Here is an 18,578-nt window from a genome sequence, read left to right as displayed (position 1 = left end):
TAGCAATAACAATATTAATAACAATAACGATAATAATAACAACCACAATAATAATAATAGCAATAACAATAATAATAACAATAACAATACTAATAACAATAACAATTACAATAGTAACGATAACAATAATTATAATAAAATTATAACAATAGTAATAACATTAACGATAATAATAACAATATCAATAGCGAAAATAATAATAATAACAATAACAATAATAATAATAATAAAAGTAACAATAAAAATAATTATACCAATAAGAATAATAATAAGAAAATATATAATCTTAACAATATCAATAACAATAAAACTGATAATAACAATAGAAAAAATAATAACAATAACAAAAATAATAATAATAACAATAGCAGTAATAGTAATAATAACAATAACAATAGTAATAATAATAACAATGACTATAATAATAATAATAACAATAGCAATAATAATAACAACAACAATATTAATAATAATATAAATAACAAAATTAATAATAATAACAAAAATAATGATAATAAAAGTAATAATAATAATAAAAATTGTAATAACAATAACGGTAATAATAATAGTAACAGTATCAATAATAATGATATTAATGAAAACAATATCAATAATAATAATAATAATAATAATTCTGTTAATAATGATAATAATAACAATAATAATAATAGTAATAATAATACTAATAGTAATAATAATATTAATAATAATAATAATAATTATAATAATAATAATAGTAATAATCATAACAATAACAATGACAATAATGTTAATAATAACAACACTAATAATTATTCCAATAACAATAACAATATCAATAACAATAATGATAACAATAAAAATAAAAGTAATAATAACAATAACAATAACATAAATAATAACAAAAATAATAGCAGTACTAACGATAAGAATAACATTAATAATAACAATAACAATAACAATAATAATAACAATAACACTAACAATAAAAATTACAATAATAATAATAACAACATTACGAATGACAATAATATTAATAATTACAATAACAATAACATTAATAACAATAACAATAAAAATAGTAAGAACAAATACAATATTAATAATAGTAACCATAACAAAAATTATATTTATAACAATAGCGATAATATTAATGATAACAATAACAATAATAATAATAATAACAATAGCAAAAGTAATAATAATAACAGTATCAATAATAATAATTGTAACAGTAACAAAAATAATAATGATTATAAAAATAATAATAAAAATAAAAATGATGAACATAATATTAATAATATTAATTATTAAGATGACGATAATATTAATAATATCACTAATAATAATAATACTAATCATATTATAATAGTAATAATAACAGCAGTAATGATAATAATAATGTCAATAAAAATAATAATAATAATAACTATAACATCAATAATAATTATAACGATAGCGATAATAACAATAACAATAATAATAATAAACCTAATAACAATAACAGAAATAAGAAAAGTAGCAATAATAATAATAATAATAATAATAATAATAATAATAATAATAATAACAATAATAATAATAATAATAATAATAATAATAATAATAACAATAACACTAATAATAATAATAATAATAATAATAATAATAATAATAATAATAATAATAACAATAACACTAATAATAATTGTAACGATAGCGATAATAATAGTAACAAAAATAATAATAATAATAACAATAAATATAATAATAATAATACATATAGCAATAATAATAATAATAAAAATAACAATGATAATAATATTAGCAATAGCAATAATAATAATAATAAAAATAACAATGATAATAATGTTAACAATAGCAATAATAATAAGAATAACAGTAACATTCATAATAATTTTAAAATTTGCAATAATCATAATAAAAATATACATAATAATAATAATAATAATAATAATAAAATAAACAATAATGATAATAATAACAATAATAATAGCAAATACAATAACATGTGCAATAATAATAATAAAAACAAATAAAAATAATAATAATAATAACAATAAGAATAATAATAATAACAATATCAAAAATAAAAAAAATAACAATAACAATAATAATAACAATTAGAGTAATAATAATAATAAAAATAACAATAATAATAACAATAGCAATAATAATAATAGTATGAATAATAACAATAATAATAAAAAAATAACAATAATAATAACAAGAGCAATAATAATAATAGTATGAATAATAACAATAATAATAAAAAAAAAGAAAAATAATAACAAAAGCAATTATCATTATCATAACAATAAGAATAATAATAATAATAAAAATAACAATAATAATAACAATAGCAATAATAATAATAGTATGAATAATAACAATAATAACAAAAAAAAATAATAATAGTAACAAAAGCAATTATCATTATCATAACAATAAGAATAATAGTAATAATAACAATAACAATTGTGGTAGTAATAACAATAAAAATCAGAATAATAATAATAACAACAATTAAAATAATATTCAACATTACATTAATCATAATAATAATAATAACAATAAATATAATAATACTAACAATATCAAAAACAATAATAATAACAATAGCAGTAATAATAACAATAACAATAAAAGTAATATTAATGATAACAAAAACATTAATAATAATATCGATAAGAATAATAATAATAATGATAATAACAATAACTATAATAATAACAACAACAATAGCAATGAAAATATCAAAAATAAGAATAATAACAATGGCAATATTAATAGAAATAGCAAAAAAAATATAAATTATAATAACACTAACAATAATATCAATAACAATAGCAATAAAAATAATTATTACAATAACAATTATAATTTTTATAACATTCACAATAGTAATAATAATGACAATAACTATAATAATGACAATTACAATAATAATAATAATAACAATTACAATATCAATAGTAAGAACAAAAGCAATAATAATAATCAGAACAATAACAATAATAATAACAATAAAGATAATATTAATAATAATAACAACAGTAAGAGTAATAATAGCAATAACAATAACAGTAATTATGACAATAACAATAACAATAATAATAATAATAACAGAAAAAATAACAGTAATTATAACAATAAAAATAATAATAATTATGTCAACAGAAATAATAATAACAATAATATTGACAATGTGAATAATAACAACTTTAACAGAAATAGTAATAATATTAATGATAATAATAATAATAATAATAATATGGATAATGATAATTATATTAATAATAATAATAATTATAACAAAAATAATAATAATAACTGTAAAAATAATAACACTAATAATATTAACAATAATAATAATAATAACAGTAATAATAATAATAATAATAGTAATAATAATAATAATAATAGCTTTAACAGAAATAATAAAAATAATAATAATAAGAGTAACAATAATAATAATAGTAATAATATTAATAACTATAATAATAATAATAACAATAACAATAAAAATAACAATAACATTAATAATAAAAATAATAGTAACAATAATAATAATAATAACAGTAACAATAATAATAATAATAACAATAACTATAATAATAATAATAATATAGCAATAACAAAAATAATAATAATGACAATAACATTAATAATATTATTTACAATGGCAATACTATTAATAATAACAATAACAATAATAATATTAATAACAATTACAATAATAATAATAATAAAAATGACAATAATAATAATAATGACAGTAAAAATAATAATAATAACAATAACAAGAACAATAATAAGAATAATGTCAATAACAACAATATTAATAATTACGATAACAATAATAATTATATTAAAAATAACAATAATAATATTAATAACTATATCAATAATAATATTAATAACAATAACAATCATAATAATATTAACATTAGCAACAATCATAATAGTACCAATAACAATGATAATGATAAAGACAATAATAATAACAATAACAATAACAATAATTATATTAACATTAACAATAATAATAATAATATCAATAAAAGTAATAATAATAATAAAAATGACAATAACAATAAAATAACTAAAACAATAATTATAATTAATACAATAATAATAATAATAACAATATCAATAGCAATAATAAGAACAACAAAAATAATAATAATAATAACAATATCAATAACAATTATAATATCATTATCTATAATAATAAAAATTAGAATAATAATAATAATGACAATAACAATAATAATAGTAATAAAGAAAACTATAAACATAGTAATAACAATAACAAAAAAATAATAATAACAATAACAATAATAATAACTAATAGAATAATAATAATAATAACATTAGCAATAATAATAATAATAGCAATAATCATCATCATAACAATAACAGTAATAATAATAATAACAATAACAATAGTAATAGTAACGACAATATCAATAAGAATAAAAATAAAAATATCAATAAAAATAATGTTAACTATTACATTAACCATAATAATAATAATAACAATTAGAATAATAATAATCATAACAATATAAAAAACAATAATAATAACAATAGCAATAATAATAATAATAACTGTAACAATAATTTTAATAATAACAAAATCATTAATAATAATAACGATAAGAATAATAGTAATAATGACAATAACATTAACTATAATAATAACAATAACAATAACAATAAAAATATCAATAATAATAATAATAACAATAATAATAGAAATAACAAAAACAATATAAATTATATTTACAATAACAATAATAATATTAATAACAATAGCAAAAAAAATAATAATAACAATAAAAATTATAATTATTATAACAATCACAATAGTGATAATAATGACAATAACAATAATAATAATAATAATAATAGCAATAACAATATCAATAGTAAGAACCATGGCAAATAATAATAATCATATCAATAACAATAATAGTAACAATAACATTAATAATAGTACTAATAATAATAATAATAATAATAATAATAACAATGACAATAATAATAATAATAACAATAGTAACAATAGTAACAATGACAATAACATTAATAATCATAATAATAATAATAATAATAATAATAATAATAATAATAATAATAACAATAACTATAACAGTATTAACAACAATAACAATAATAAAACTAATAGCAATAGCAGTATTTATAATAATAACAATAACTATAATAATATTAATAACTTTAACAGAAATAATAAAAATAATAATAATAATAATAACAATAATAATAAGGATAATAATACTGATAATAATAATAATAATTATAACAATAATATTATTAGTAAAAGTAATAATAATAATACTAATAATATTAATAATAATAATAATAATAAAAATAATAATAATAATGACAATAACAATAATAATAATATTAACAATAGCAATATTAATAATAATAATAATAACAATAATAATTTCTTTTTTTTTTGATGGTCTGAGAATGACAATCTTTACGCACTAACCCATGGACCCCGTCCGCCAGTGGTGCCCTTCACTCTTTGGTTCCTCCTTTGAGGTCCCTGGAGTGTCGGGCTCACCTTTGGAATAGGCACTAACGACTAAGCTCATGTACGCCTTGTGGCATAGTGAAACCATCCCGGCACCGCCCTGTGACATTACTTCGGGATGGCGCTACTGCATCAGGTCCCATTACGGGACTCACCCTTCGGCTCTACTGGGCGGGAGCTTGGTGCTACGTTTGGGGCACGTCTATGTGCCACCCATCTCCATCTTTTTACTGTACAAGGTTGTCCTGACGTACCGGACCACCTTCTTCCACTCCTGCTGACCTCGGAGTATTTTCTCGACAATGTTGTCTGAAGCGATTTTTCCGAGGTCTTGCTCCAAGGCGAGTCCTAAGACACTCCACCTATCACATTTGACGGATGTGTGGTGAGCGTCGTCGAAGGTCGTGTCGTCATAGGGGTAGTTGCCGTCTGCTACCTTCCTCATTTTTGCGAGGTAGGAGCAGAACAGATTATGCCCTGTGAAAGAATCGAGTGATGTAGAAGCCGACCTCCCCCACCTCTCTGTTTAGAGATTATTATTATTATTATTATTATGATTGTTATTATTATTATTATTATTATAATTATTATTATAATTATTATTATTATTATTATTATTATTATTATTATTATTCCCCCCAGTGGGTAGGGGGAAGTAGAATGCTCCCACAGTACACCCTGTTTGTCGTAAGGGGCGACTAGAAGGGACTGTGTGAATGGCGTGTGAATGTGATCGAACGGCTATTCCTTCCTTTTTTCTCTTATCATATATTTTTCTATTCTTTCTCTTACACTCTAGCTTCCTTCCTTTCTTATCCATTCTATTGGGGAACTTACCTCCCAAAAGTACATTACTCATCATGAATAGTACAGCGAATGATAATAGCTGGCGTGGGAGGGACACCCACGCCTCGGCGTTGTCTGGTGGTGGTAGGGCAGGCAACGCGCCGTCGTTATCCAGCATCTGGCAGGAGTTTGGGGTAGGAAATCTGGCCCCAGCTCTGGATAATGCATCAGGAAGTGCACCACAGATAGGCGACCTGGTCTGCGGTGTGACGAAAGTGCCAGGAAAGGTAAAATATGAAGATGGCCAGTTGGAGGAATGGCAGAGGTCTGCCAGGGCCGTTGATGGCTTTCGGCTCTCCGGCTTGACCGCACCTATCCAGCCTGCGAAGGGGACAACCCATGATGGAGGGAGTGAGAAATTCGCGCAAGCGAAATCCCTCCTTGCTAAAATGAAGTCTGCTATTACTAGACAGCCAAACGTGAACAACGCTATTAAGCAAGGTCTGCCAGAATTTGAGGACATCATTGACAGTCTCGAGTTTATGTATAAATCTCGAAAAAAGGTCAATATGGGAGCGAGGAACCTCACCCGAGTTTCACAGAGCCCTCGGGCAAATTCTACGACTGAGCCCAGCGCAGTTAAGAGAGTAGCCTCAAGCCCGGCGCAGTTGTCTGAAGAAACCCTCAAAAGACCGAGACAAGAGTCTAGGACAACCGAATCTACCATGTGGACGGAGGTCGTGAAGAAGAAATGAAATAAGGAGAAACCAGAGACGAAGGCGACGAAACACCTATATCAGGAGAAAAAGAAGTCGAACAAATCGGAGGATATGCCGAGAAAGAGTATTAGGCCGGACGCAATCCTCCTGAAACCTGCGCAAGGAAAATCTTACGCAGACGTAGTCGGAGTCATCCACCAGCGCATCAAGACCAGCGCCTCAGGGGTAGACATTAGATCGTTCCGGCAGACTAGAACCGGAGGGCTTCTCCTCGAACTAAAGAAGACCACTATAGATATAAGGGCCTCATTCGCGGAAACCCTGAGAAAAGAGGTAGGAGAAACGAGCAGCATCACGGAACTAGTCCCTAGAGCTACTCTGGAAATACAGGACTGTGACTGCTGCACCTCGTCGATAGAAGTCGAGGAGGCCCTAAAGTGGACCCTGCCAGACTACGCGGGGAAAATCGAAATTAAGATTACGAACCCCAACGCAAGACAACAACGCCTGGCCCTAGTCAAAATAGAAGAGGAAGCAGTTGCGCAGCTTTTAAAGGCCGGCCGAGTGCTGATCGGTTTCATCAGCTGCAGCGTCATGCGACGGGCAGAAGTGAGGCGATGCTATTGCTGTCTCGACTATGGTCACTATAGTGCCTCGTACAAGGGACCTGGTCGCAGTAAAGTTTGCTATTATTGTGGCAGCACGGGGCACAAGATCAAAGGTTGCAAGATCAGCGAGCCTACTTGCTTCTTGTCCTCAAAGAGCGGTGTTGAAACTAGGAAGTACCTGGCGGGATCAAGGGTTTGTAAAGCTTTCCAGGAGGCCCTTGAAACAGCAAAAAAGTAGAGAAAAAAGGATGAGAGTACTTCAGGGTAACCTGTATAGGAGCAGGACGGCGCATCACCTTCTAGCCCAGCTTTGCTCTGAGAAAAAAGCTGATGTTGTTCTAATCAGCGAACAGCACCAGGACAGGGCAGGAGTAGGATGGTACGCAGACAAATTGGGCACCGCGGCCATCTGGATCCCAGATCCCCGACTAATACATGTGTCGGACCAAGGATCCGGACGCAGTTACGTTTGGGTGAGACATAACTCGACGACTTATGTCAGTGTATATCTCACTCCGAACGACCGGATAGACGACTTCCAGATCAAACTGGACGATCTGGATGACGCGCTGCGAGAAATGCAAGGAGATGTCATTGTGGCTGGAGACCTCAATGCCAAAGCTCTCGAATGGGGGGAGGTCAGGCCGGACTCCAGAGGAAGACGTATCATGGAGGTGGCGTCGAGACTGGAGCTATCAGTACTCAACACAGGTTCGACGTTAACATTCCGCAGGCCTGGCTACAGAGAGACGATCCCGGATGTCTCTCTAGCCAGCGAACACCTTGTGGCAAAAGTCGCTGGCTGGCAGGTGATCGAAGATTATACCGGGAGCGATCACAAGTACATCCTATTCGATGTACATGATAGGAGGCCAGCCGTGACAAGTGTAAAGTGACCCCCGCGGAGGAACATTACAAGAATGTATTGAGAGAGGCAGTCTTCGGTCATAGAGGAAGGATGGAGATCCCAACAAAGTACTTCCTCGAGTCAATCGCCACCCGCACAGGCCAGGTTGATTAGCGCAGCAACCATACAGCACATCCAAAAGGCTTGTGCGATAGCAGTGCCAAAGAATGGCGCGAAACGGTAGAGGCGCCCTGTATACTGGTGGACGAACGAAAGCGCAGATCTTCGTAAGAAGTGCTTAAGGCTACGCAGTTTAGCACAACGAGCGAAGAGACGCGACCACGACGCTGCTCCTTTGGCCGCCGACTATCAAGCGGCCAAGAAAGCCTTAAAGAGGACCATCAAGGCCAGTCAACGACCGTGCTGGTAGGAGCTGTGCCTGGATGTCGACCAGAATCCGTGGGGATTAAGGTACTTCATCGTCACTCGCAAGCTGTGGACTAACACGAAATGGACCCCTCAGGACGTGAGGACGTTGGATCACATCGTGCAAACTCTATTCCCCCCACAGCCGAAGAGAGAGATCAGCTTGGATGCGCCCGGAATAAGCGAGGTACCGCAATTCACGGAAGAAGAGCTACTCAGGGCCGAATCTTCTATGCGGAACAAGAAAGCTCCTGGTCCAGACAGACTTCCAGCAGAAATAATTAAGGTCGTCGCGCAAAGTCACCCTGAGCTCTTGCTGAACATGTACAACACGTGCCTCAGAGGGGTCATCTTCCCCGCTTCATGGAAGAAAGCGAGGCTTGTGCTCATTAGCAAGGGCAAAGGTCCAATAGGGGCAGCTTCATCATACAGGCCTATTTGTATGCTCGATACGGCTGGAAAACTCCTGGAGGAGCTGCTAAGGTCAAGACTGCACGCAGTCGTGAAGGCAGCGGGGTATCTTGCCGGCCGCCAGTACGGATTCCGATCCGACCTCTCCACCATCCACGCAATCCAGGAGGTGGTCACGGCCGCTAAAATGATGGAGCGACGCAATGATCGAACTCGACCTCTGTGCCTGATGGCCACCTTAGACGTGAGAAATGCCTTCAACTCCGTCAGGTGGGACCTGATAAGGGAAGCGCTCGAATTTCGGCGTTCCGAAGTACCTACTCCGAATCATTGACGATTACCTAAACGAGCGCTTCCTAGAATACAACATGAGTGTTGGTCCAAGAAGCTTGGAATTGACATCGGGGACAGCCCAGGGTTCCATACTGAGACTGGATATATGGAATATATTCTACGATCTTATCTTTCGTATGGCAGTCCCAGAAGTTACTTTCTTGGTTGGGTACGAGGATGACATTGCAATTGTCATAACCGCAAGAGACACGAAGGGGGCCCAGTTGCTGCTTAACCAGGTCATGCGGAGAGTTACCTCCCGGATGGAAGACCACGGGCTATCTCTAGCAGCCCAGAAGACAGAGATCGTGCTAATTACGAGAAAGCGCATCAACATCTTGCGGAGCTTCATTGTAGGAGACGCGGCGGTCCAGTCTAAGTCGGCTCTCAACTATCGCGGGGTTATGCTTGACAACAAGCATAACTATGGATATCATATTATCAGGGCTGCCGACAAGGCGGCAAAAGTAGTAGCCTCACTGGGCATGCTCATGGCCAATGTCAACGGTCCCCGGCCGTGCATGAGGAGACTACTGATGAGTGCCGCCGAATCAGTGATGCTGTACGGTGCGTAAGTATGGGCAGAGGCGCTGCGAAAACAGAAATACCGCAAACGCAAAGCCGCGGTACAGAGTAGATGCGCCCTCCGAAAAGCGTGCTCTTACCGCACGTCCTCAGAGCCGGCAGTGGTAGTTGTCGCCGGGCTAATGCCGATCGATCTATTAGCCCAGGAGAGGAAATTCGTACAATTCGTACACCAGCAAAGGTGTGTCCTGGGAAAGGAGGAGGCATCAAGGTTCGCCAGGTCTATCGGCATCAAGGCCTGGCAAAGTAGATGGGAGCAGGAACGTAGGGGCAGATGGACTGCTCGACTCATAAATCGGGAGGCGGGAGAAGTCGATTTCTACCTCACCCAATTCCTGACAGGGCATGGCCCGTTCTGCTCCTACCTGGCTAGAATGAGGAAGGTAGCAGACGCCAAATGCCCCTATGGGGACTCAATCAACGACGACGCCCACCACACGTTTTTTATATGTACTCGGTGAAGCGCCGAATGACTAGCCTTGGAACACGACCTCGGGGACATCTCGCCGGACAACGCCGTCGAGAAAATGCTGCGTGGACAGAAGGAGTGGAACAAGGTGATCTGGTACGTCAAGACAATATTAAGCAAGAAGAAAAAGGAGATGGGTGGCCCATAGAAGAGAAACCAACGTTGCTCCAGGTTCCTGCCACGTAGAGCCGAAGAGTGACAAGGAGCAGTGGCGCCATCCTGAAATAATGCCACATGGCGGTGCCGGGATGGATTTACTATGCCACTAAGATGGATATAAGTTTAGTCGGTAGTGCCAATTCCAACGGTGAGCGCGACACTCAAAGAAATTTAAGTGGGACCCAAATGGGGAAAGGTCCCTCTGGCGGGCAGGGTCCCTGGGTTAGTGCGTAAAGTTTGGCATTCTCAGACCATCAAAAAAAAATATTATTATTATTGTTATTATTATTATTATTATTATTATTATTATTATTGTTATTATTGTTATTATTATTATTATTATTATTATTACTATTGTTATTGTTATTGTTATTATTATTATTATTATTATTATTATTATTATTATTATTATTATTATTATTATTATTATTATTATTATTATTATTATTATTATTATTATTATTGTTATTGTTATTGTTATTATTATTATTATTATTACTATTATTATTATTATTATTATTATTATTATTATTATTATTATTATTATTATTATTATTATTATTATTATTATTATTATTATTATTATTATTATTATTATTATTATTATTATTATTATTATTGTTATTATAATTTTTTTTACCGTTATTCACGTCATTATCGTCATTGTGGTCATTATCGTTATAAACCTTATTATTATTATCTTCGATATTTTCGTTATTTATATTATTATTATTATAATTAGGATTATTATTATCGTTATTATCTTTATCGTCTTTATCGTTATTATATATATTACTGTCTTTATTGTTATTTTTGTTATTATCGTTATTATCGTTATTACCGCTTTTAACGTTATAATGTTATTATCATTATAACCGTTATTATTGTTATTATTGTTATTATAATTATTAACGTTTCATCGTTGTTATTATTTTTATTATTATTATTATTAACATTATCGTTATTATCGTTATTGTTGTTACTATCGTTATTATCTTTACATTCATTATAATATAGAATTTTATTTTTATCGGTATTATTAATGTTATTATTATAATTGTTAATATCATAAATTGTTATTAACAATACTAGCGTTATTATGGTTAATATTATTATCGTTAGTAACGTTATTATCAACATTATACTTATTACTGTTACCATAATCGTTATTATCTTTATAATTGTTTTTATCGATATTATTGTTATCACTTTCATTATGGTTGTTATCGCTATTACTTTTTTTAACGTTACTATTGTTATTAATATTATTATTATTATAATTATTTTTATTATTATTATTATTATTTTTACTTTTATTATTTGTATTAGCATCATTATCTACAATAGTGTCTTTACGTACACTAACGTTATTATTAATATCGTTGTTGTTATCGTCATTATTATAATTATTATTGTTATTATTATCGTTATTATCGTTATTACCGTTAATATCGATAATATAGTTATTATCGATATATTCGTTATTATCGTTGCTATCCTTCTTATTGTTATTTTTTTATTAACGTTAATTTTATCAATAGCAATATTACCGTTATTATCGTTATTATCGATATTATCGTAATTACCGTAATTATCGTTATTTTCTTTATAATAATTATTATCGTTATTATTATTGTTATTAACGATCTCGGATTTTAGCGTTATTATCGATATCATCTTCATTATAATAATTATTATTGTTATTATCAATGAAATCGGTAATATCATTATTATCGTTTTATAAACTATTTTTTTCATTATCGATTTTATTATTAATAATATTAATTTCATTGATATTTTCTTTATTTACGTTATTACTCTTATTTTCGTTATTATCCTTATAATCGTTATTATCGTTACTATAGTCATTGCAGTTATTAATGTAATTATTATTCTTAAAGTTATTACTATTATTATTATTATTATTATTATTATTATTATTATTATTATTATTATTATTATTGACGTTACTGTTATTATTGCTACTAGAGTTAATGTTGTTATTACCGTTATTAATGTTATTATCGTTATTATTGATATTTTCTATATTATTATTATTATTATTATTATTATTATAATTATTATTATTATTGTTATTATTGTTATGATCGTTTTTATCCTCATTATCTTTATTATCGTTATTAGCGTTATCTTCGCTATCATTGTCATTATCGTTATTATCGTTAGCACTGTAATTAAAGTTATTATTGTTATTGTTCTTATTATAATAATTATTATTATTACAATTATTATTATTATTATCGTTTCTACCGTCATAATTATTAGTATTGGTATTATTGTCGTATTAACGTTATTATTGTTATTATCGTCATTACCGTTATTATCGTAATTATTGTTATTAAAGGCATAATAGTTATTATTATTATTATTATTATTACTATTATTACCGGTATTATCGTTTTTACTATTATTATTATTGTTAATAATATCGTTACTATCGTTTTTATTGTTATAATCGGTAATATTGTTAATAAAATCATTATCGTTTTAATTATTATTTTCGTTATTAACGTTATTATTATCATTATTATTTTTTTTATTATTATTATAATTAGCGTTATTGTCGTTATAATCGTTATTGCGGTTACAATCGTTAATATTATTATTAACGTTAATAACATTATTACAATTATTATCACCGTTATTATCGTTAATAACATAATTATTGTTATTATTATTTTTGATATTTTTATTATAGTTTAATCGTTATTATGCTTACTAAAGTTATTACAGTCATTATCGATATTACTGTCATTATTGTTATTGTCGTTATTATCGTTATTATCGTTACAATCGTTATTATCTTTATTACCGTCATTATCGTTATTAACGTTATTATTTTTATCATTGTTATTATCTTTATTAATATGGTTATTATTGTTATTAACGCTATTATCTTTATTATCGTTATTATTATTATTATCGTTATTATCGTTATTACTATAGTCATCGTTAATATATTTATTGTTACTCTTATTATTATTATTATCGTTATTACCGTTATTATCGTTATAATCGTTATTACTTTTATCATCGTACTTATCGTTATTCTTATTATTACTATTATTATTGTTATTATCGGTATCATAGTTACAATCATTTTTATCGTTATTATCCTCATAAGCACCATTATCGTTATTATCGTTGAAATAGTTCTTATCTTTATTATTATTATTGATATTGTCGTTAGTAGTATTATAACCGTTATTATATTTATTTTTAATCTTTTTATTATTTTCATGATCATTATTATTATTTATGTTTCAATCGATATTATTACTATCGTTCTTATCGTTACTATCGTTAGTATTATAATCATCGTTATTATCGTTGTATTATTATTATTATCATTATTATTGTCGTTATTAACGTTATTATCGTTTTTATCGATATCAACGTTATTATTATTATTATGGTTATTATTAATACTATCGGTTCTATCGTAGACACTATTAATAATAATATTATTATTATTAGTTATAATATTGCAATTATTATTATAATTATCGTTATTATCGTTATTTTCGTTATCATCATTACAATCGTTATTATCGTTATTATGGACGTGAACGTTATTATGGTTTTTATTATTATCATCGTTCTTATCTTTAATATTATTATTATGATTATTATCGTTATTGTGTTGTTTATGGTTATTAATGTAATTATTATCGTCATAATCTTATTAATCATTATTATCCTTATCACTTTCATTATCTTCATTAGCGTTATTATAGTTATCACTGATATTAAAGTTATTATCGTTATTATTATTATTCCAATTATAGTTATAATTATTATTAATATTATTATTATTATTATTATTATTATTATTATTATTATTATTATTACTATTAGTATTATTATTAAATTTTCCACCGTTATTATTATTGTTAACTCTATTATTATCGTATTAAAGTGTTTATCGTTATTATCGTCATTATCATTATTATCGTACTTATTTATTATCGTTATAATCGTTTTTATCGTTATTATCGTTATTATCTTTATTATCGTTCTTATAATTATTATCATTATTATCGTTGTTACTATTATTACAGTTATTATATTTATAATTATTCTTATTATTATTATTTTCGTTGGTATCGTTATTACTGTTATTATTGTTATTATCGCTTTTAGTGTTATTATCTTTATCACCGTCATTATCGTTATAATTGTATTTATCGTTAGAATCGTTATCATCGTTATTATCGCTGTTATCATTATTATCGTCATCATAGTTATTATCGTAATTATTATTTTTAACGTTATTATCGTTATTATTATTATATTTATAATTAAAGGAATTATCGTTATATTTATTATAATCGATATTATTATTATACTTATTATGATAGTTAATATCGCAGGTATCTTTATTAAGATTAATATCGTCATTATCGTTATTGTTGTTGCAAAATTATTGATATTATTATTAGCGTTCGTAACGTTATTATCGTTATAATCGTTATTACCGTTTTAATTAAATTTATCGTTATTATTATCGTTATTGACGTTCTTATCGTGGTTAACGTTATTAACGTTTTTATTGTTTATATTATTATTATTATTATTATTATCTAGGTTATTTTTATTATTATTATTATCAGTATTACTATTATTATTATTATTAATATTGTTTTCACCGTTATTATTATTAATATTGTTATTATTATTTTTACAATCTTTATTGTCGTTATTATCGTTATTATTGTTATTATCGTTATTATCGTTATTACCAGTATTATAAAAATTATTGTAATTTTCGTTATAATCGTTTCTATAGTCATTATCGTTATTATCTTTATTGTTTTTTTACCTTTATTAACGTTACTATTATAACTATTAATATTTTTATCATCGATATCATCGTTATAATTATTATTATTGTTATTATTATAGTTAATGTCGTTATTATCGTTTTTATGGTTATTATCGTTATTATCGTTACAATCATTATTTTCGTTATTATCGTCATTATTATTATTATCGCTATTATCGTTATTTTTTTTATTACTTAATTTTTTTGCATTACTATTATTATTGTTATTATCGATATTACTGTTATTATTATTATTATCATTATTATTATTATTATCATTATTATTATTATTATTATTATGATTTTCGTTATTATTATCATTATTTCTGTTTAATACGATATTATAATTACTATCGTCATTAATACAGTTATTCACGGTTATATCGATATAATCTCTATTAACGTTATTATTAAAATTATTATTATTATCGTTATTATCGTTATTACCGTTATTAATATTATCATCGTTCTTATCGGTGCTTCTATTATTATTATTATTAATGCCGTTATTATCGTTGTTATTATTAATATTAAAAATATCATTATTATTATTTTTGCTCTTATTATTATGGTTATTATTGTTATTATCGTTAATATCGTCACTATCGTTACACTCGTTAGTATCATTATCATCATTTTTATTATCATAATTATCGATATTATTGTTATTATTGTCATTTTCGTAAATATTGTCGTTATTAACGTATTATATTTAAAATTAAAATTTTCATCACTATCATCGTTATTAACGTTACTATCCTTATTACCGTCATTAACATTGTTATTTTTATTATTATAATTATCGTTAATATCTTTATTATTATTACTATAATTCTTATTATCAGTATTATCCTTGTTATCGTTCTTATCGTTAGTATATTTATTATGGTTATTATCGTTATTATCGTGATTTTTGCTATTATTACAAATATAGTTATTATCAATGTTATTATTTCTTTTAATATTATTATTATTATTATTATTATTATTATTTTTATTATTATTATTATTATTATTATTATTATTATTAGTATTTTTATTATTATTATTATTATTATTATTATTATTATTATTATTATTATTATTATTATTATTATTATTATTATTATTATCATCATTAACTTAATTATCGTCATTTTCGTTATTATCGTAATTATCGTTGTATAATCTCTATTTGCGTTATTCCCGTTATTATTTATATTATCATTATTATACTTATAATCGTAATTAACGTTATTATCGTTTATACCGCCATTACCGCTATTATCGTTATTATTGTTATTATTATTATCATCGTTCTTATCGTTAGTAATATATTTATTATTGTTGTATTTATTATCATCTTTATTATCGTTATTATTATTATTAATATTATTAGTATTATCGTTTTTATCTTTATAGTTAAAGTTATCGTCATTGATATATTAATTAACCTTGTTATAGTTATTATAGTCATTATCGTTATTATCGTTTTTATTACTATCATCGATATTAACGTTAGAATTTCTATTGTTATTAATATTTTCGGTATTATCGTTATTATCCTATTCATCGATATTAGCGTTATTATGGTTATTATCGTTAATATCGTTACAATCGTTATTATCGTTATTATCTTAGTAATTGTTATTACCATTATTACTATTATCATCGTTCATATCGTTATTATTGTTATTATTATTATCGTTATTATCGTTATTACCATTATTATCGTCGTCATCATAGTTATCCTCACAATTGTTATTTTTGATATTATCCTCATTCTAGTTGTTACTGTTATTAATATTATCATTGTTCTTGTCGTCATTATTAGTATTTTTATTACTTCTAATATCGTTATTGTCGTCATTATCGTTATTATTGTTATTAAATTTATTATATGTACAATCGTTATTACCGTTATTATCGTTATTAAATTTATTATCGATAATACCGTTACAAACTTTATTACTATTATTAAAGTTATTATCTTTATTATTTTAATATTATTACAATCGTTATTATCGTTTTTATCGTTTTTATCGTTATTATATTTAGAATTAAGATTATCATCATTGTTATCGTTGGTAACATTATTATAGATATTATCGTTATTATCTTCATAATCGTTACTGTTATTATCATTGTTATCATCGTTATTATTATAATTATTATTATTAATATTATCGTTATTACCGTTCTTATCGTTTTTATCGATTTTAGACTTATTATCGTTATTATCGTTATTATTAATGTTGTCGTTCTTATCGTGAGTACCATTAATAATAATATTATTGTTATTAGTAATAAAACTGCAATTATTATTATAATTATCGGTATTATCTTTATTACCGTTATAATTAAGATTATTATTGTTATTAATGTTATTGTCGTAATTATCGTTATTATCTTTACCACCCTTTTTATCGTTATTATTGTTATCACTATTGTAATAATTATTGTAATCGTTATTATTATTTTTATTATCGTTATTATCGTTATAATTAAGATTATCGTTATTATTGTAATTAATAACATTTTTATCTTTAATATCGGAATTATCGTTATAATTGTTATTTCTACTATCATCGTCCGTATCGTTCTTATAATTATTATTATTATTATTATTATTATTATTATTATTATTATTATTATTATTATTATTATTATCGCTAATATCTTTATTATCGATATTAGTGTTAATATCTTCATTCTACATATAATCATATAATCATACATATAATCGTTTCTACTTTTATCATCGTTATTTTTAATATTATTATTTTACGGTAATTATCTTTAGTATCGTTACTATCATTATAATTAAGATTGTCGACAATACAATAAGTATTAACTCTATTT

The 18,578-nt window shown here is 26.5% G+C and overlaps 1 protein-coding gene across 1 annotated transcript; it reads left to right on the top strand.

Annotated features, from left to right (window-relative positions):
* Window positions 1-7,909: 7,909 nt before the first annotated feature.
* LOC118447925 (uncharacterized) lies at window positions 7,910-9,679 on the top strand. The gene is made up of 3 exons (XM_085663598.1): window positions 7,910-8,548; window positions 8,821-8,979; window positions 9,080-9,679. The coding sequence occupies exons 1-3, from the start codon at window positions 7,910-7,912 to the stop codon at window positions 9,677-9,679; spliced, it is 1,398 nt and encodes a 465-aa protein (XP_085519724.1).
* The last annotated feature ends 8,899 nt before the right edge of the window (window positions 9,680-18,578 follow it).

The sequence above is a fragment of the Vespa mandarinia genome, chromosome 22 (assembly GCF_050613455.1).
Source record: "Vespa mandarinia isolate Hongniang chromosome 22, ASM5061345v1, whole genome shotgun sequence".
NCBI classification, from domain to species: domain Eukaryota; kingdom Metazoa; phylum Arthropoda; class Insecta; order Hymenoptera; family Vespidae; genus Vespa; species Vespa mandarinia.
The sequence above is the reverse complement of the archived record's forward strand: the minus strand, read 5'-3'. Positions and strand labels throughout refer to the sequence as shown.

Coding starts and splice junctions, on each gene's coding strand:
- LOC118447925 (XM_085663598.1), top strand. CDS start 7,910: ATGAGAGTACTTCAGGGTAACCTGTATAGGAGCAGGACGGCGCATCAC. Junction 8,549..8,820: donor GGAGGCCAGCCGTGACAAGT/GTAAAGTGACCC, acceptor AAGGCTACGCAG/TTTAGCACAACGAGCGAAGA. Junction 8,980..9,079: donor CAGAATCCGTGGGGATTAAG/GTACTTCATCGT, acceptor TTCCCCCCACAG/CCGAAGAGAGAGATCAGCTT.